The sequence below is a fragment of the Stegodyphus dumicola genome, chromosome X2, assembly GCF_044657685.1.
Source record: "Stegodyphus dumicola isolate Sdum_Otavi_A_Nest chromosome X2, ASM4465768v1".
Lineage (NCBI taxonomy): Eukaryota > Metazoa > Arthropoda > Arachnida > Araneae > Eresidae > Stegodyphus > Stegodyphus dumicola.
The window spans coordinates 132,649,531-132,671,520 of record NC_140781.1 but is presented as its reverse complement, the minus strand read 5'-3'; the positions used below and the strand labels follow the sequence as shown (position 1 = coordinate 132,671,520).

At 33.0% G+C, this 21,990-nt stretch overlaps 1 protein-coding gene across 1 annotated transcript in view; it reads right to left on the bottom strand.

Moving 5' to 3' along the window:
• The window catches only part of LOC118195836 (uncharacterized), a 66,530-nt gene that overhangs the window by 30,556 nt on the left and 13,984 nt on the right, over positions 1 to 21,990 (bottom strand). The window contains exons 2-3 of the mRNA XM_035367169.2: positions 7,069 to 7,226; positions 6,814 to 6,986 (exon numbers count right to left, since the gene is read on the bottom strand). Coding sequence (XP_035223060.1) covers positions 6,814 to 6,986; positions 7,069 to 7,226 — 331 coding nt within the window. The remainder of the gene's footprint in view (positions 1 to 6,813; positions 6,987 to 7,068; positions 7,227 to 21,990) is intronic.

Genomic DNA, 21,990 nt, shown 5'->3' with positions numbered 1-21,990 from the left:
TAAACTATTCCCTGTTTCAGCGCCACTGGATGGATTAGAAAATTAAAGTAGTGATGACAAATTTGTTGTTCCAAGGCAAACTATACTCAAGTATTATCCCATGCCAGTGCAACCAAATCAGTATCAAAATTTTAGAAGTGTGAGGCCCCAGCTTTTTCAATATGCATACAGGCCTTTTAGTTATCACCAAGTGCCTTCTCGGCCTTTTCAATATCCGTACAGGCCACTTAGTTATCAACAAAATCCGGCTTTAAATTATTATAACACTGTGCCCAAAATTGAAGAGAAAAAATTATCTTATTTTAAAGTCTGAATTGGACAACATAATTTACTTATTCCATTTAATATTTTTAAGAGTACTGATGAAAATTTTCAAGAAATCGAATAGCAAATTATTTTTGCTATCTAGTCAGATTCATGTAGAAAAAAATTATTAAAATAGGTAAATTAAAATATCATGTAAAATAGGTCACTAATGATATAATATTTTATGTGGTAAATTCTAATTTGAATTATTTATTACTATCTTCACCTTGTGTTTCATTGTTCAAATTACAATTGATTTTTCTTAATTATCAAGTTTATCAGTTTGGGAAACAGGTAAGTAAAAATGTTAAATTAGATAAGTTTTTTCAAAATAATTTTGTACATAAAAATGATATCAATATTAAACAACCTGGTAAATATTTTGAAAATAGTGAACATTTTGTATGTAAAAGTGATATTGGTACTAAAAATTCTGGCAATTATTTTGAACACAGTGAAAATTCTGATAGTAAATTACAAAAATTGTTGAATAGTTATAATCATATATTTGCTAAAAGTAAATATGATGTTGGTTGTATAAAGATTGACCCCCCCCCCACGAGTTGTATTAACTTCTGAATTACCAGTAGCCTATAGACCATATAGAGCATCTCCTAAAGATAAAAGTGAAATTAAAAAACAAATAGATGAGTTGTTAAATGCCGGAATCATTAAACCTTCTTAAAGTCCTTATGCTGCTCCTGTAGCTTTCGCTTATAAGCGTGATGAACAAGCAAAAACTAGATTGTGTATTGATTACAGAAAGCTTAATCAAATTACAAAAACTGATTCTGAGCCTATTACTAGAATTGATGCTGTATTAGATCATTTAACAAATGCAAAAATTTTCTCTACATTAGATTTAGCATCAAGCTATTGACATATAAAATCAAATGAAAAAGATACTGAAAAATTAGCATTTACTACAAATTTTGGACTTTATGAGTTTACTAGACTACCTTTTGGTTGGAAGAATTCCCAGCTGTTTTTCAAACAGCTCTTAGACAAATTTTAAACAAATATTAGATTCAATTTGCTTTAAATTATTTTGATAATATTATAGTATTTTCTCCAAATTTTGACGAACATTTAAACCATCTTAAAATAATATTTAATATATGTGAAAAAGAAAATATAAAATTAAAACAATCTAAATGTAATTTCGCTAAAGAAAAAATAAATTTCTTAGGCTATGAAATTCAAGCAGGTAAATACCAGCCCAGTAATACAAATACAGTCAAAAGTCGTTAATCCAGACTCGTCGGGACTTCGGCGATTCCGGATTATAGATCATCAGTTTAAATCTCATAAGATGGCATGCAGAAATTCTAAAATTAAAAATATGAAACCGTAATTTATGAAATAAAGAACAATTATGATCTAAAGGGTATCAAAATTTACCAAAAAAAAAAAAAAAAAAAAAAACTTAATATTTATTTGTTTACTTTATTAAACATTTCTCTCAATGTAAGTTGTTTAAGTTGCTTCGTTTTATGTGATAATACTTTCTCTTTAATTCTATAAAAAGACATAATTTCTTGTTCAGTTACAAAATTCCGCTGTTCAAGTCCCGTTAATTGCTGTGCCGAGAATACCGACTAACTTGTCAATCGAAATTTTTTCGTTTTCACTAACCTCTCTGTCACATTCTTCATGTCTTTATCCATTTTTTGCAGCAATTCCACATTTTGTTTGTTGGACATCGAAACATACTTTTGTTTTGTAGATCCTTTGGAAGTTCCAGCATCAGAAATTCTATTTGACATAATCGAAAGTTCAAGTTTACTTTTATAAAATTGCTCTTACAGCCTGCAAAAAATAATAAGCGGGATCCAATTCGAAGATTAAGGAACAATGCAATCATTAACATTAACTGAAATAGATTATTAGATAATTTTAGCTTACACCGTCCGTTATACATTAAACGCGCAGGCGAAAACATATTCTGTAGTTGCGCACACGCATATGCGCAGTAGTCAAGGTCTTACGCGCACGCGTAAAACACCTGTGCGCATGTGCCAACGCGGCGCATGCGCAGAACATTTTTAGCTTTGAGGTCCGGATTATAGATCATTCCGGATTATGGGTGTCCGAATTAACGACTTTTGACTGTATAGAGGTTATTAAGAAATTGCAACCCCCTAAAAATGTCAGAGTTGCAAAGATTTTTAGGAAGTATGTATATCATAAATTTATTCAAAATTATGCTAAAATTAGAGCTCCTTAACTTACTTAAGAAAGATATCCCCCCTATAAATGGACTAAGGAATGTCAAATAGCTTTTCAAAAATTAAAAGATGCATTAGTTTTTAGACCTATTTTAACTTTGTTTAATCCTAAATATCCTTGTCATGTATTTGTTGATGCCTCTAAAGAAGCTGTTGGTGCTATTTTAAAATAAGAATATCCTGATGGTAGTTTACATCCAATTGCTTTTCATTCTAGAAAATTAAGATCTTATGAACAAAATTATGCAATTACGGAGCTAGAAAGATTATCTATTATTGATGCAATTGATAAATTTTATTATTATTTACATGGTAATTATAATTTACATGTACATACTGACCATGCTGCTTTAGTATGGCTTAAAAATATAAAACACCCTACAGGTCGTTTATTTAGATGGTCTTTAAAATTATCTATGTATGATTTTGATATAAAGTATAAAAAGTTAAAGCTGACATGCTACCTGGAAATCCTTCTTTGTCAGCATTTAAGATTACAAGTTAATTTATTATCATTGGAAGAAATAAAAGAATATCAAAATTTAGACAATGTTTGTAATCCTAAATATAAGAAAGTGAATAATGTGCTACCTATCAAAAAACAAGGACTGTATAAAATTGTAATTCCCATGTCTCTCCATACTAAGTTACTTGAAAAAGCACATCTACAATTTGGTCATATTGGTGTGTCCTCTCAATGCTAAATTTATTATCTCCTCAGTATTATTGGCCAGGAATTGTTCAAGATGTTAGAAATTATTGCAAGTATTGTAAAGTATGTCAGTTTAATAAGAAAAGTAAACGAAAGAAATTTGGTTTAATGCAAAACTTACCCTCAGTTAGTGAACCTTTTGAAATATTGTCCATTGATACTGTTCGTGGTTTAAATTATTATAATTCTACTAAAAAGTATATTCACATAATTACTGATCATGCAACCAGATATATTTGGACTTTTGCTTCTAAAAGTGTAACTATTGCTGATACTTACATAAATTGCTTAAGGCAATTATTTCAAATTCAGGTACCGAAGAAAATTTTAAGTGATAGAAATGCTGCTTTCACATCTTCAAAATCACTTTTTAAGGAATCATAATGTAAAACTATTATTAACTGCTGCAAATAGACCCCAAACTAACAGTAAAATTGAATGTGTTAATCAAACAATTATAACTAGATTAAAATGTAAGCTAAATTCTTATCAAGGTAATATTGCATGGACAAAATTATTACCTCAAGTAACTGAAGAATATAATAACACCCCTCATTCTGTAACAAAATTCCCACCATCATACTTGATGCATGGAAAATTAGCTTATGATTCCTTACTTCATAAAATGGTAATAATGGTGGATATCAAGAATTATATCCACCAATAAAAGAAGCTAGAAAAATAGCTCAAAAAAGATCTGATGATTATCATAATGTTAATAAAGAAAGATATGATTCTCATTTTAAATCTAGTAATTTTAATATAGGTGATTTAGTAATGTATGAAGAATTTCAGTATCCTAATACACCTAAACTTTCTCCTCCATTTTCGGGACCTTATAAAATTCTAAAACAATATTCTGAAGTTACTTATGAAATTGATAAACCTAATCCTCTAACTAAAAAGAAATCAGAAATTGTTCATTCAACTAGACTAAGACCTTTTAATCCAGAAAGCAAATTTAAATTAACTGTTAGAAATAGTAGAATTCCTATCTCTGTCCAAAATTAATTAATTTTAATTTTTCAAAATTCTCTATTAAAAATTTTCCTGGTTATGACCTTTTAATACCTGATTTAGACTTAAACCCTAACTATGACAAATAATTTTCCCGATTTCCCGATCTTGACCTTTTCCCAGTCTGGCTCCTTTCCTATCCTGCCTTTCCTTCTTCCCTAGAGTTTTTCCGTTCAAAATTTGGGGGCCCCTTGAGGGAAAACTCTAACCCCTTTTGCATTGTACTAATCCACTTTGTGCATTGCATGGTTGAAAATCTGGCCCTCATTCCAGATTTTCAATAAACATGAATGTGTATGCTAAACAGTTTTTGACACGACATATCACACTATGTGTATTACTTCTTGCATCCTCTCTTTAGAGAGGAAGTAAGAAGTGATAATAGCACACGCCCAATGTCCTCCTAGGTAAACAAACTTATACTCCTAACATCCCCTCAAAATTTTTATCTTTTTATTTTAATATTGTTAGGAGACTCAGCTATGGTCATGAAACTGGCTTGGGTTTTATACACTTTTCATACTAGCCACGATCCTCTGACCATAGTTTAGCACAAAAGTGCTACCACACACGCACAACACACAAACACATATTTTCCCCATAATTTTAGATTATTTCAAAAAAAAATAATTCTTTCTTCTTGTTGTAGAGTAATATTCATTTCTAGTTTCCAAATTTCTCACAAAGTTTTTAACTTGATCATACAAGTTATTTGTCTTAAATTTCAATTTTGTAGGATTTTGTATTTTTATAAAAACTCTTTGATACAATGTACGATGCTCAAAAACCAGTTACCTTTTATTAGGGAAAGGAGGTTTTTTTTATATTTTGTACCCAGCACCCCCCAACCATCAGCAAGCTAGTCATGCTGATCTGTTGGAAAGGACATGCCAAAACTTTTGATTCAAAGTGTTAATGTCTTATTGTATCATACCATTATTTATATTGAATTGTATCGTAATTTTTTGTATTGAATTTTTAAACTATTTTAAAATATGTCAATGTATTGTTTATTACCTACGATGAGAAGAATTAATGCACATAATACATTATTTATAAATTGTATATCTTCTAAGTTTTATATGAAAAGAAAATTTTAAATATCTTCTACTCAAAAATTATTATTGAAACCATAATTATTGGAAAAAGTGCATAATATTTGTGAACTTATTAGTCCACAAGATGAAAATAAGCTGGACTTACTTGCGTCAAGAGACTTTCATTTGACTTCAATTATTTTTATGAAAGGATTTTAAAACCAAAATTTCATTTTCAATGGACATTTTAAGAAGAATTGAGGACTTTTATGCTTGTAATTTATTTAATATTATTCTTCCATACAAAATTTAGTTATATTTTTATTTATAAATCATTGTAAAATTTTATAATTCAAAACCTTTATACTTATATGAGAAAAGATCATGGTTTATAACAGGACATATTTAAAGCCTGTAAGCTATGTCCTGGATGTTTCTTCTTGTCTTTCCTCATACTTCTTGCTTCACTAATCTACTAATGCTTTGCTCACCGGCCTCTTGTTTTTTTTGGGGGGAGGGGAAGGGAAGATGTAAAATATAAAAAATACGATGGCTTTGCTCTATGCGCACAAGCAACCTTTAATTAACTTTCTGCAATTTAGGATCTTCCTCCTAGACCAGTACTTTCCAGAATATTCATGCCTGTTATGTAACCGCTACTATAAATAATGAATGCGCGCCATTTTGCAGACAGAAGCTTGCCTCTCCTTCTGTGCTATACATCTCACTGCTGCTTAATCTATCTTTCCTTTGTTAGAAATAGTAATGACGCATAAAGTCTAAATTCAGTCGTACTTAAACTACTATTGAATATGTGATTTGGAGAATTTCATATGAAGTAAAGCATGATCTACAGTGAAAATTAAATTAAAGCTATGGAATAAAGATGTGTAATTAAAAGCTAAATCATCTTGTATCATCATTTGGATTTCACCTTACCGCTCTGCAAAAGCAATGCCTGAACTTGGATGCCAAGCTTCATCACGACTGCTGAAATATCACATATATATATTTCTTTAATATCCTTTTCATATGTTTGTATTGGAGGAAAACGTCATCATATATGAAATTACGATATTAAACACCATACTGATGCTAGTAATAAAAAAGACAACAGCTCTAATGTAATAACAAAGTGATCTAATATCATACTTTTAATCTCAGACCATTAGTTTTTAAAAATGTGAGGTTAGATATGTTACTTGAATGTTAGGTAAAGTTAAGTTATATTTTATGACCATTTAAAAAGATTATTACAACTAAGAAGCATTCAATAACTAGTTTATAAAGAAAGATACAAAGAAAAATTTATCAACTGAGAAATAAATTTTAAATATATTCTATATTTCAGTTATCTAATGATATATTTTAAAATAAAACTAAATTGGGATGGTAAAAAAATATAAAGCAAACCCATACAATTTTACATTGCAAAAAGATTTTATAAATAACACATACATACACACATATTGTGTATTAAGATGATATACAATTTAAAACAATAAAATCTTACCACATCACTTGAAATGCATTTTTGGCTGGAGCCTTTTTAGTAAAGACATCTCTAGGTGAACAGAAGTCTGATTCACTACATAAGAATTTTGCTGTGCCACTATCAAGCACAATGTTATGTTCCTCGTATAGCATTAGCAAGTCATTAAATGATACAGGAATATTTAAACTATCCTATAAGAAGAAATACTTGTTGATACCCTACTTTTGCTATATATGAGTGTAACCTTAAAAGTCTGCATGAACTATAACTTACTTTGACAATGAAAGGCTGCTCATTGTACACATAATCATTACTGTAGTTGTTGAAGCCAGTTAAATCCACTAAAGTTCTAACATCTTCACATGGCCAACAATCCAAAGGTAATTCGTAATAAAAAGGATTTTTAACTAAACATTCTTCTTCATGCCAATCTATAATAAAATATAAACAGTAAGCTAACAAACAAATATTTTATTTATCAATACAGAAATTTAAAACAAAAAAGTTTGGATAATTAATTATGAGAAAGTTTCCAAGAACTATAGAGGAGCCTTTTTGTTTGGTAAATCGTTTATATAGATGCTATATAAAAGTGGGGACAACCATGAATACTCCACACCATCAATCCATTTAGTTACAGAGAGGGGGAGGGCAAATTATCAGTGTTTCATGGTTATAGTTAGTGGGCCTATTGAAACAGACACAGTTAAAAACACAGATAATATATTTTCAAATAACATTTTTGATGTATTCATATCCAACACTTAGCACTGGTAAAGCAAATATATTGTAGCTAAAGATATTTTCAAATTTCTTTATTTTCAGAATCAAGCTTCACAAAGACGACAAAATTTATTTGCAGCTAACATTTCCAAGCTACATTTTTTGTGGTCATATGTATAACACGGTCTTACTTATACAATAAACTTCAAGCTACATTCTTTGCGATCGTACTACCATCTCACTTATACAGTATTCTTACATACATCACTTATATGAAGTTAAAAAAATTTCCTTCCAGTAGTCATTATCAATTCCATAATATCCCTAACATTTTACTCATATTGCTTCTGCTGTCTTTTGGTATGATAAAATTCCATCCACGCCAGTTTTGAAAAACTATTAAACCTTAATTTTAAAATTCCATTCATGCAAGTTCTAAAAAACTATTAAAGCTTAATTTTTATTACTTGAGTTAATACGCTGGCTTTAAAAATTAAGCATGCAATGCATATTAAGAACTTTAAGCATAGATAAATTTGTGTGGCTGAAAATCCCACTGGATGCAAACTGTAATATGCAACTATGGCATATTACTGTTTGCATCCAGTGGGATGACCAATCAGCGTCGACTCTCTTAACATACATTAATTACGATGTCTTCAGATATGACACCATTCTGCAAAATTTGAGGAAGTTCAGTTTAAAATGGTGATACATGTTTATATCATCGTAGTATAATTTTTGATATTAATGATTCTATGGCTGAAAGTTGAATAGCAGATAGTGAATGCTATCAGGCACACTGGAGCACGATAATCAATTAATGTTGATCTTTTGTTAGCTATTAATTATCTGGTGATTTCTCAAATGTGGAAAGAATTCCAAACAAGTCAAGCAGAGTCGTAGCTAGGGTTTTCAGCACCCAGGGACAACTGAAGATTTTGCACCCCGTACTGCTTGCCAAGGATGGAAAACATTTAATTCTAAAATGTCATAACATCAGTTTGGCGCTTATTGGATTCTGCGCCTGGGAACAGATGCCCTCCTTGCCCCCCTCTAGCTACGCCCCGGAAGTCAAGCAGTTGTCCAGAGACCTGTGCCTGGTTGATCAAAGGTTATCCCCCTTCTGAAGATTAGTATAGTGCTTTAAAAACCAAGCAGAATCGACAAGGGACTTCCACTATTGTTACGCCCATGGTTGCGATGTCACTTGGTAAGACAATATCTACCAGCACTGAAGCTTCATATGAAGGGACGGGATACTTGACTATCAAGTGTTTGTATTCCACTAGCAGCCCAATGTACAGAAGAAAGATTAAATTGGTGGCATCAACACACCAACTGGACTGTCTCAGATAGGTACACTGAGCTAAAAAAAAGGGACAGGTTTATATCTCTTGTTCTACTGGGTTGATTGACGAAATTCAACTTGCGTTTTTCAAGTCTCAAAAGCGTGACTTAGGATATGTATTAGATTTATATATAGCATTGTTCTAATACAGGTATTTTGACACAAAACCAAAGTTTTTTACAAATAACACACCAATTTTTTTTTCTAATTACGCCAAATTACCAAATTTTGTAAAAATCGCACAAGTAGTTTTTAAAAAATTAGCTCTCAAAATTTTAGCTCCTCAATGTTAATCGAGTTTGGTACATATTTATTAATCTTTTTTATTAAACTTATTTGATTTGTCCTTTCACATTTTGAACTTCAGGTTCATTCCAAATAAAATTCACTAATTTTTTATGATTTATTTTTAAAATTTGTATTTTAAAATAATTTTTATAAATTTTTCAAATTTTGAATTATAATCTATAAAAGTTTTACCCTCATCTTAAAGTAGACTTATTTCTAAGCATACATGCAAAAAATTACAGTTTTTTATTCAAAATTTCCCAAGATATACATGAGGCAGGTTTTGAAATTTGGCATATTTGTTGAAAGCGATAAAACATCAAATGTGGTTTAGACACATTGCTGAAATTATTTGCAAGTAGGAACAATGTCACTTTTTTTCCACTCGTGCACAATGTAAAAAGATAGGAACGAGGTACCTTTTCTTCCACTCCAGCATAATGGCAGGGAAAGGAATATTGGTTGCCATATATTGAGAAGTTTGCCAAGTAATATATTCTTGGCGCAAATCGAAAAAAATTGTGCCAAGATCAATTGAACACATTGAATTTCTCCTAAATTTCGCACCAAATTTTACAAAATTTAATATTTCAGCTTGAGTTGTAAAATCGAAATATGGAAAAAATTGGTATATTATTTCAGAAAAAGTCCAAATTTTGTGTCGTAATACCTATGTTATATGGTTTGGTTTGATTTATTTAATTATGGCAAAGCACACTACGGCTATCTGCCTAAAGGGAGGGATGCCTTCGTGGAGGACTTTCTATAGGGAACTGGCTCGTATACACATTACACATGGGGAAAACCACAAAACGCCCATGCAGCCAGCCCGTTCGCAGGATTCGAACCTCGGACCGGACTACCAGCGTTCAGCGACTTTACCGCTCGGCCGTTGGTTGGCCTACCTATGTTAGAACAATGCCATACATAAATCTAACATATATCCTAAGTCGTGCTTTCGAGACATGAAAAATGCAATTTGAATTTTGTCAATCAGCCCAGTAGAACGGGAGATATAGAACTGTTCCCCCCCTTTATTTGGCACAGTGTACAGCATCTTCTTCATGGATAAATCAAAATCTACCCTGGAGTCAGGAGATAAGCATGTAAAAGTCTAGAAATAACAAGAACAAGGATCAGGCTCAGAATATCATGGTACATCATGCATTCAGAGATGCAGCACCATGGCGTGCGCTGAAATTTTGGTACTTACGTACTATGACGACTACCTAGATATCACGCCAAAACTGGCAAGTGCGCTAAAATAAAGAGTATTATCCAGCACTTGCTATTACCACACCTTTTTTTTTTTTTTTTTTTTTTTGTGCTACATTTATGCGGATAACATAATGTTTCGGTTAAACACATGAAATTTTTTGTGATTATTTTTTTGCCAATGGATATAAACATTTTGCAACTTCCTTCACATGAAGAAGAAGCGATAGAACTTTTCAGAGAGGTTGGTGTGTTTGGTGTATTTAATTATGGCAAAGCACACTAAGGGCTATCTGCCTAAGAGGAAGGATGCCTTCGTGGAGGACTTTCTAAGGGAAACTGGCTCGTATACACGTTACACATGGGAAAAACCACAAAAACACCCATGCAGCCAGCCCGTTCGCGGGATTCGAACCTCGGACCGAACTACCAGTGTTCAGAGACTTTACCGCTCGGCCGTTGGTGGGCCTTCAGAGAGGTTGGAATGTGGAACAAGCTGCCATCATTTGGATACCCATTTAGCTGAATTTATTAGGTGGAGAAAACCGGAAACGCCTTTTGATACTATTTTGAAAGCCATTTCCCGCCAATTTCCTCACCATTAACTTTGTTTTCTTTTAACCAATTTTAAGTAAGTTAATTTAATTTTTTTAATTCGTATTTGGTATATAATTTATATATCAGGGTTTGTACACATTTCTGCTCAGGGAAATTAAATACTTTTAAGGACCATTAATGAAAAAAATTAAGGACCTATGAACAAATAAAAAATTAATAAATTCAATTAAAAATTATTATCTATGCCTGAATTTCACTTATGTAATACCATCCAAAAAATAAAATAGATCCGTAATTAGGATGAATTATTAAAAATAACTTAATTAACATAATTATTAATAAGTTTGAGCATACAATATACTTTACGAAATTTATCAAATAGCATTAAGTATTTTACACTTATGATAGTTCAGCATATTTGAAAGAAGATAAAAGAAATTTTATTTACGTTTTACTAACAGTTAGTTTCATATTGATTTTTTTTTAATGTCTCATTACTTGCTCAATCTAGAGGTTTAGTAAATAGTAGGTAGATTTTATGTCAAGCGTCATAGGTTAAAATAAGAAGTAAAATCATAATCAGAATGATTTATAACAAAAGACTGGCTGTTGTCACCGCTGCTCCTTGCCTAGAGAGAGACCTCCTGATCAGAACAAAACTGAAAGACCTGATGTGAGCCCGGTTGGCAAGTTTTGAAAGTTAGTTGGACTCTGTCTGTTGGAGTTAGTGTTGTAGCTCCATGTAGAGTTCCAGAGGTTGTAACCCAGTTAATATACTTTAAGGTTCCAATAAGACACTAAAACACCAGAGGTGACACAAAGTTGTTTTGTATTATGAGGGTAAGTTGAAAAATAAGTTTCCCCTGTCGACTGTGGTCAGAGTTGTGTATGAAAGTCAAAAAATAGAATGAGACATTAAAGATATGACATACCTTTATTTTTCCACATAAGTACCAAGTGCATTGAGACATTTGTCATATCGCTTGATAAGCTTCAAAAAGCCCTCCAGGAAAAAATCAGGACTTTGCATATGGAAGAAGCGTTGAATGGCTATGGGCGAAAGGCGACACAGCAGGAAAACGCGCAAGTCACCGATACACCATTGGGTAGAGGTCGCTGCAAATCAAGCAGATGGCGCTGTTGCAGTGCCTGCGCAAAGCGGAGACCAGCCTCTCATTTGAGCCCCGGTAGGTATGGAGAGAAGGTGTGTTTTTAATTTGTGGTCAAAGGAGGAAGTGAGAGCGGTTATCCGCTATGAATGGGCATGTGGAGTATCAGGAACAGAAATTCATAACCCCCTCGTGGAAGTCTATGGGCCAGGTGTGATGTCGAAGCAAATGGTGCGGAGATGGTGTCCCACATTCAGTGATGGACGTCAGCAAGTGGAGGACATACCGAGAGCTGGACGGATGCACACGGCCACTACAGATGCAAATGTCAGGAAGGTGGATGACATGATTAGAGCGAACCTGCGTATCACCATCAATGAAGTAGCGGAAGAACTTGGAATCTCACATGAGCGAGCTCAAAACATCATCCACGACATTCTTCGATACAGAAAAGTGTCAGCACGATGGGTGCCCCGACAATTGACCTCGACACACAAGGAACAACGCATGGGGGTCAGCCTGGAACATCTCATGCGTTACCATGAAGATGGCAATGACTTTCTGTTTTGGATTGTGACGGGGGATGAAACATGGGTCCACCATTTCACGCCAGAATCGAAGGCCGCATCTATGGAGTGGAAACATCCGTCATCATCTGTCCGAAAGAAGTTCAAGACAGCTCCCTCTGCAGGTAAAGTGCTCCTCACAATTTTCTCGGACACCCAAGGAGTTTTGTTGCTGGACTTTTAGGAGGTTGGAACCATCAATGCTACGCGCTACTGTGACACCCTGTCGAAATTGAAAGAGGCGATTCAGAAAAAGCGGCCTGGCCTTCTCACATCTGGCGTTCTGCTGTTGGATGACAATGCCAGACCACATTCGGCGACGGCAACGCAAAACCATATTGCAACTCTTGGTTGGGGGCACCTACACCACCCGCCATACAGTCCTGATCTCGCACCAAGCGACTTCCATCTGTTTCCGGCTTTGAAGAAAAATCTCGGGGGAAGGCGCTTTGGAAGCAATACTGAAGTGAAACAAGTCGTTCAACGCTTCTTCCATATGCAAATCCCTGATTTTTTCCTGGAGGGCTTTTTGAAGCTTATCAAGCGATATGACAAATGTCTCAATGTACTTGGTACCTATGTGGAAAAATAAAGGTATGTCATATCTTTAATGTCTCATTCTATTTTTTGACTTTCATACACAACTCTGACCACAGTCGACAGGGGAAACTTATTTTTCAACTTACCTACAACTTACTTAGCAAGTTATCGTTATATTTTAGGTCTCATTAGATACGAAGAATTAGTTTTACATGAATTTTCACATTTTTGTGTTTTATCTTGTATCATGCTAAGGATTAATGAAAGGCAATAACTCACTTTAATATGCAGAGATAATTTTAAGGGTAAGCAGTTAATTATAAATAAATAAATGAGGTAGTTCGATAACCTTAGCCATTATGGAATCTATCAATCTCACTAGTTTCTGCATGCTTTATCTCCTAACCTGTCAACCTCTCCACAATGTACCTATGAAGGTTTACTTGATCTGGTAAGAGTTAAGTAGTCCAAATACCCTCCACAACATGAAGCAAGTTATCGTTATGTCTCAAAGTAACTACAAAGACAAAGGTTTAAGCCTCTTATATTTAAAAAGGCATGTTCTTATGCTAACCAAATCAATTGCAGTTTGTTGTGATGTAATTAAACAAGAACAGTCAAATTCAAATAAAAAACTAGTGGTCAAAGACTATGCAATTTAATTTTAATTTAAGCTGGCTTAGTTACTCTATCGTCATAACAAATTCAAATGTCTGCAGCGATAATGCAAAGACAAAAAGTTACAAATTATGACAGCTGGCAGGAACTAATGCAGCAAGCAAGCGGAGATTAAAAACACATTTTCTGTCTTACACACCAAAAACCTCAGTCTAAAAAACTGCCTAAGTAATTTGCATTCTGGGGAGGAAATAGAAACAAGAAATTATAGTAAAGGCTTGAAATTATAAACAACTGGGTAATTTACATAATAATACCTGTATATATATATTTGAAGAATAATTTTCTTTTTCTGTATGTATTCGGTTTGTTTCTTCAACACGCCTCCTTTTCATTTTAGAATTTTTGCATTTAAGATTTCTGTTATTCTAAAAAACTAAATGAATTTAGAATGTATAGAAAAAGCTGCTAATTTTATTTCTTTGGTAATATGAACAATCAGAAGAAATATGAAATATATAAGGTAAGGGCCAGTTGCAGAGCTGGTGTGACGGAATTTAGTGACGCACCGAGCAACAAAATCTAGAAATGGCAAAACTTTAAGAATTTAGAGCAGGCACTGGAAGCAGAATTTAGAAAGGCACTAGTCAGCAAAATTTAGGATCTACAGACATAAGTTTAATATTCCACGTGATTGCACCAGGTGGGAAAATGCCTAACGTCAGACCTGTGTATGATGCATTAAGACATATTAGATGAATCTTTTAAATTGCCAGTTTTCAATTTCTTTATTGATCAAAAAATTCCTGTCTATAATACCTGTCCATAAGATTAGAAGCATTTTTAATATTTTCCATGCTTGTGTCTAGTGAAAAGTAGAAAATAAAGGAAAGATAAACATGTTAAGAAAAAGATTCTAGTATCAGAAGTAAAACACTCAAATATTATGTTTTCATTGCTCTTCCAGATGTTATCCAAAAAGTAAGAAATTCATTGCAAACTTTCTGTAAAATAAATCCATTACATGATAATACCATAGACACATTTTTCATTTTGTCACATTTTTCTAGAATCTTCTGGAATTGTGAGTCTATAAATCTTGCCTTCAAATCCTTCTAAATTTTCCAAGTTGCATCGTTCAAGCTGCTATGTCTAATGTCCCGAAGAAAAATTACCCCTACCAATTTTGTAACAGCAAACAGCCAGAAATATTTTGGAAAAAAAAAAAAAAGACAGATGGAAAAAGTGTAAAATTAAATTTATAGAGAAGACTGATGCATATTCTGAGAAAATTACATGAGAAAACTCTTATCATGAAAAAATTAAAAAGAAGATATTTTTAATTAATATGTTTTTTTTAATATAATTCCAATATATTACCATTATTTTAATGAAATTTATTAATGTTACAATGTTTAAAAAAAAAATCGCTGAAAAATTCCCAGATCTTGGAATTAAAAATTTTCTATAGAAACTGATCTTAAAAATAGCCAAAATGTTAATAAGTCGCCAAATTTATATCCTTTCAATAAAAGAAATCACATCCCCAAAAGCGAAAAGTTTTTTAAGAGCTTTTTATTAGAAAAAGTGAAACAATTTCGAAATACTTGTTTCACTTCCTGCTCAGAAACTCAAGTATCCCACCGTTTATATTAGAAATAGGAACAAATCATAATCCATTCAAATAACCATATTTATCAGTGAATTGCCAAAAATATACCTCCAAATTGCTAATTCACACTCAAAATGGCAGTCACAGAAACAGACAGAAATTTCACGATCAAAATTAAGGACCTTCTGCCAATTTTGGTCGAAATTAAGGACTTTTAAGGGCCAAATATCGATTCAAAAAAACTTGAAGACTTAAGGACTATTAAGGACTGTATGAACCCTGTATACATATATATATGTTTATTTATAATATGTATATATATATATATATATATATTATAAATAAACATATATATATGTATATATATATACATATATTCGGGATTTTGAGGGGGTTTTTTTTTATTTGTTTTGTGTGTGTGTGTGTGTGTGTGTTCCTTTATAATTAGGTATTTTATTTTTAAAATAATTTATAAACATAAGCCAAAAAACACCAGTGAAGATTTTTATCGACAAATGTTGCCAAAGTAGTCGTCATAATACTAAGTGCCGAAATTTCAGTGGAATATTCCATCCAGTTGAAAATCTTTAAAGATCATTGTAGTATAATGGCTGCACTGTATCAGAATTATGTCCTACATCCCATTGTCAGCCTCTGTACTATAGCAGTTGGTCCAGATTTCCTCCTTATGAGTAAGGCACATTTCTATTCAGTCAATATCATAAATGAGTACCCGAAGAGTGAGGGCATATTTAGTATGGAGTGGCTGCAATATTCCCCTGATCTTAATTCTGTTGAAAATCTTTGGAATACCTCGGGCATGCTGTCCCAGTCTGTTTACCTCCTGCAGCCAGTATCAGACAGTTTGAAATTTTTCTGAAAGAGATATGTCTGAAGAAATATAAAACAGCCATTGTTAGCATATTCAATGTTGATCACCTCAGTGAAAGTATGTGCATTACTGCAAAATTTAAGTGAAGGTTATGGTGGTTACATACCTACAGTTTTGTTTGTTTTCAGCTTTAAACATCAATATGTTAATGATCCAAATGAGACATCACATAAAATACCAAAATTAAATATTGTTTTCATCTTTATACACATTGCTTGCTTTTATGCATAAACACATTTGCTACTTTCAAATGTAATTTAATGTTAATCAAAGTGACCATTTTTGTTGTCACATGTTTAACTTCTGAAACCCAGTATATTGTGATAGCCTATTCCACTAGTTACAATATTTTTAATGTTCCACAGCTGTTATACTGTGTTATTCATAAATCTCTCCAGGGTTTCAAAATACTTGTAGAGACATTAGGTTATTTAGAGGCCAGAGAGATGAAAAATGAGCAAATGCCTTCGCCGGGAATTGAACCACGGACCTCTGGAACGGCGTACAGCCCAGCGTACAGAACCACTACATCACGCTCTAAAAGTGGGAGAAATACCTTATTTACCCCCCTTTTTAAAGAGTGGTTGGTGTTTTTAGGGGACCCAATCGCCAAATCCTTCGTATGGAAAATCCTCATCCAACACCCTTTTATTTCTGGCGCCACTGTAGAGACATTAGGTTAATTGGAAAAGCCGGAGAGATGAAAAATTAGCAATCGCCTTCGCCGGGAATTGAACCACTGACCTCTCAATTACACGCTTGAGCATGCAGAACCACTACACCATGAAGGCACGCTCTGAAAGCGGGAGAAATGCCTTATATGCTGTAGTAAAAAAACTTAGACAAATACAGCAAAAACAAACCTTGCACTAAACACAAATAATTCAAGTTTTTTATAATAGGAGATGACTTTGTAGTGTGGGTAATGTCGCAATTACATGAACATGAGGAAGACAACTTTGTTTTTCAACAATATGGGGCTTCACGCCATATTCTGCAGGATGCGCTCAAGTGCCTTAAAACACAATTACCTCATCGTTGGATTTGGTAAGCTTCTGAAGACGATGCACCTCTTTTGCATGGCCCCCCATGCTCACTGCATTTAACACCATGTGACTTTTTCTTATGGGGCTTTGTAAAAGACACTGTTTTTGTATTCCCCTTTGCCACGTAATTTAGCAAAACTGCACAAAAGGGTCACATGTGCTGTCAATATCATTGATACTGAATAGTCTGGCAGGAAATGGACTACATTGATGCATGTCATGTGACATTTCACCTGTAAATAAAATTGTTTATTATTTAGTGGAATGTTCTTTTTTGCTGTATTTGTCTTAGTTTTTTTACTATAGCTTTCTGAAATCCCAGACAGAACTATGAATAACCCGGTATTTACAATCTTGTAATCTAGTTACATTATTTTATGCTGTACTGCAACTGGTTTCCTTTATCAATCTCGTTAATATCAACAAGTTTTTATCTAAGTTTCAATCTGTGTTTTGCAAAAAAATTTTCTAATAGCAACAGATTCTCTTTACTATAACAATAGCAGCTGCACTTTATTTGCCTTTATTTTAGCACACTCAGATTTGAATTTCAAACAGGAAAGTTAATAGAAAAAATTCTTTCAACACTTTTGAGAATTATATTTATTTCTTGCAAATGATAGCCATATTTTTGATACAGAGTATTGAATAGTTATGAAACAGATATTTATACAGTAGATTATGGATTTGTATTAATTAGTTTTATTATTTAAAAAATGAATTAAATATTTCTTGAAAATAACAACTAAAATCCAAGATTGTTTCAAAACTTGAAATATAGTGTGAAGTATGCTTCTTCAAAATTGCTCCACATTTTACATAAACACATTTAATTATATACATTATATTACATAATACAATTGCATAGCAAATATGCATTACACTGCTCTTCCCACTATATCCTCAAAACCCATGCCAACTCTAGCTCAAATTGAAACTTTTCTCACACAGTTGAGAGGTGCTACAATGCCCTCTATGGAAGATCTCAACATACTCCCCACGGATACGTTCAGGACATGAAACTTTCACCCACGTTCAGGACATCAAACTACCTCTCACATGAAATTATTACTTAACATTATTCTTATTAAACACATAATTTCTAGATTAAATAGTTCTTGCATATAAATGAGCAATACTAAGCCTAAAATAACATATAAATGTAAACAATGAATTACACAAAATTAATAACATAATAACATTAAAACTTCAAGAATTCAAAATGAATATCGATGAATACCAAGTTCAAAATTTTTCACAATACTTAACTCTCTATTAGTAATACACGTAGTTTGCAAATGGGTCTCTTGAATTCACCATCAGCAGATTTTAATTTTACAACACGAACTCTGTAATCATTACCTGTGTAAATTTCAATCATACGTCCCACTTTCCATTTTAAGGAGGGTATATTATCCTCTTAATGATTACTAGGTCATTTATTTTAATATTTGTTGAAGCATGATGCCATTTTGTAAGTCAAATAGTCCTTAGACCATTTCCTCCAGAAGGACTGTGACATTTGCTGAACTAGTTTCCAACGATTGCGAAGTGTCAGTGTCTCGTCACACACATTTGGTTCCAGAATAGCCTTTAACGATGTTCCTAACAAAAAATGACTCGATGTAATCATGGAAAAATCATCTGGATCACTTGAAATCGCTATAATGATCCTGAGTTCAGACATGCCTTGACTTCTGCTAACAAATTCTTCAAAAGTTAGAACTTGAGCACCAATTGCTCTTTTCATGTGACATCTTATAGTCTTTACCGCGGCTTCCCACAATCTACCAAAGTGTGGCGCAGAAGGCGGATTGAAATTCCACTTAATTTTTTCCTCTACTAAATATCTAGCTACCTTTTGGTCAGAACGATATGATTTCAGTTGTCTGTTGGCACCTATAAAATTAGTGCCGCAATCATTTACATTTCCTCTGGTCTTCCCTGTCTAGCAAATGAATCATTTTAGAGCTGCTATGAAGGAATCTGTCGTCATGTCTCCAAACTATTCTAAACGCACTGCCTTGGTACTAAAACATACAAAAACACATACACAGATCTTCACTGCATGAACACTGCACCCTTTCTTCGGTTTAACTTGGAAGGACTCGAAAAATCCCCACCACATTTCGAAAAAGCTCTTGCAGAATTCACTCTGAATGCTGGTAGATCTCCCATTGCTTGTAATGACAGCTCACTTCGGTGCCGACAGCATGTTACACATTTGCAAATTATCTTGTGAATACCTGCTTGTGCATTAATAATCCAATATCTCTGCTTGATTTCTGAATGGAGCATTTGTGCTCTTCCATGAAGATATTTATAGGGATAATATCATATTATCAGTTCTGTAATATAGTGTGATTTAGGCAGAATGACTGTATTTTACATTTTGTGTAATGCTAGCATTTCTTAGTCATCCTCCAACTCTTAGAATGCCCTCATCATATAAGAATGAATGCAACACATTGAGTTTACTGCGAGGACTCATTGGTTTTTTTCTTTTTCAAATGATCGATTTCTTCACCAAATTCTTGCATTTGCACAGACTTGATTACCCAAGACTGTAAGTCTGGAGAAAATTTTATTTTGTCCTTGTTATTGATGACCGTTTCAAACTGGCAATAATTCTGAGACACCAAGCTATAACTCATAAAAGTTTTGCCCCTCGCAGTTCCTCATCCCATCCAATACCACGTTCCCAAATTTCCTGTAGCAAATACTTAGTCCTAACTACAAATGGAACTGCAAAACCTATTGGATCAAAAGTCATTGCTGCAACTTTGTGCTCTTCAAACTCTCCATTAATCTCGCTAAAGAAAATTTATCATTTACTGGATGCCAATTCAAGCCTAAAACCTTCAACTGACAATCAGAAATACAAGTATCATTGCTAAGTCCATTCCTCACCCACTATGACCTCAGTTTCTCAAAATTAGTTTTTAACTTTCGCAAACTCATACTTGTGTCCTTTAAAATCAACACAGCTTCAGAAGACAACTTAAATGCCTCTTCACAGGGTTGCCACTCAAACAGGAGAATGAAATTCCCTGACTTTTCCAGGTTTTCCATGTGTGTTTCAAGAAAATTCCAGTCTATCCGCGTAATGTACGTTGGCTGTGCTAGGAGGTAAATTAATTATGGTATTACTTGTATTGTGTAGCAAATTCACTTAATTATTCAATAAATCCCAGAGGACATTTATTCTTAATTATTCTTGGTATACTTTGATAATTTTGTTTACTTTTCCACTTAAGAAACTTAATAAAATTTAAGATATATACATTGGATAACAAATGTATGTTTTATTTAATTATTACTCATGATCATCACCAGTTCAACATGAGGCTAATCCAGTCCTTATAAATCACAACGCAATGCTAAATAGTTAGGTTAGATTTTAGGTAAATTTAATTTGTGTGAGGTATGTTCTTAAAAGGCACCTTAACACTTGAAAACACAAATATAATTATAATAATTGTTGTTTTCTCCACTGAAGACTGAGATTAGAATCTTCCCAATCTGGAATAAAATAAGGCTTTTTTTGCAGACATTCTGCAGCTAAACGAAAGAAAGAAATCTATTTTAATAAATTGAGGTATTTTATATTTATTTCGCAGCATACATAAGGAAAAAATATGTGCATTAAATTTCGTGATGGTATGTCATCATACTGCTAGAATTAATTTCAGGATTATGCCAGAGAATATTTCCTGAAATTTGGAAATATTATTTACTAATAATAAATAAATTTAGAGGGAAGAAGCCACATTAAATTATACAAATAACATAAAAATAAAGATAATTACTTAAAAATTGAATTAGAATACTCAACGATATTTTAGCGAATATAGTTATATTACATGGTTAGCCTAGATGACTGATTACTATTTTTTTATTTTACTGCAAAATGGCAAGGTATTTATTTAAAAAAAAAAAAGGTTTAAAAAGATTTTGCGGTAAAATTCTAGTATACGGTAAGGCTTTGGCACAATTTTGAAAATTGTCGCCAAGACCAAAATGACCCGTTTACTGCGCATCATCATGTCGCCAAATCCCATTGTACCATACATGGAGATTATTCTAACCAAAGAATGTCTATGTAAAGAAGAAAAGGTTCCATACAAGTAAAATGCTATTATGCCGCTAGAATGCGGAGGGAAAATTTGCCAAGGGATTTGGCGACGGAACCTGGCGGCCAGAATTTCCCTCTCCGCGATGTGTACAGGAAATTGAGAAACATGTGTTAAGAAGAAACGTTCTTTGACAAAAAGAAAGCTACGAAAATCCGTTTTAAATTATTGCAAAAAATACAAGAAGAAACGTTTTAGCAAAGGACGTTTCTTCTTGGATTTTTCGCAATAATTTTAAAAACGTATTTTCGTAGTTTTTTTTTTTCCTGAAAATAACTAATCCATGAATTAATTTACTTGCGCCAAAAAATATTTTCTTTTCCTTTAGAGTTTAACCACTTGTGCTAAGACTAAACTTCACGGTTGCGGTGCCGTGCGCTACAATATAACAAGCGGTAAAGTGTCTCATTTACGCCGCTCTGCATCTGCAAGTGCAATCCAGAGCTGTAACTCGAGAAATAAACAATATCGTTGTTAGGCGACGTGTGCACCACGTTATTTTCATTTTTGCGATAAATGCTTATCGACGTGGTGTTCACATCAC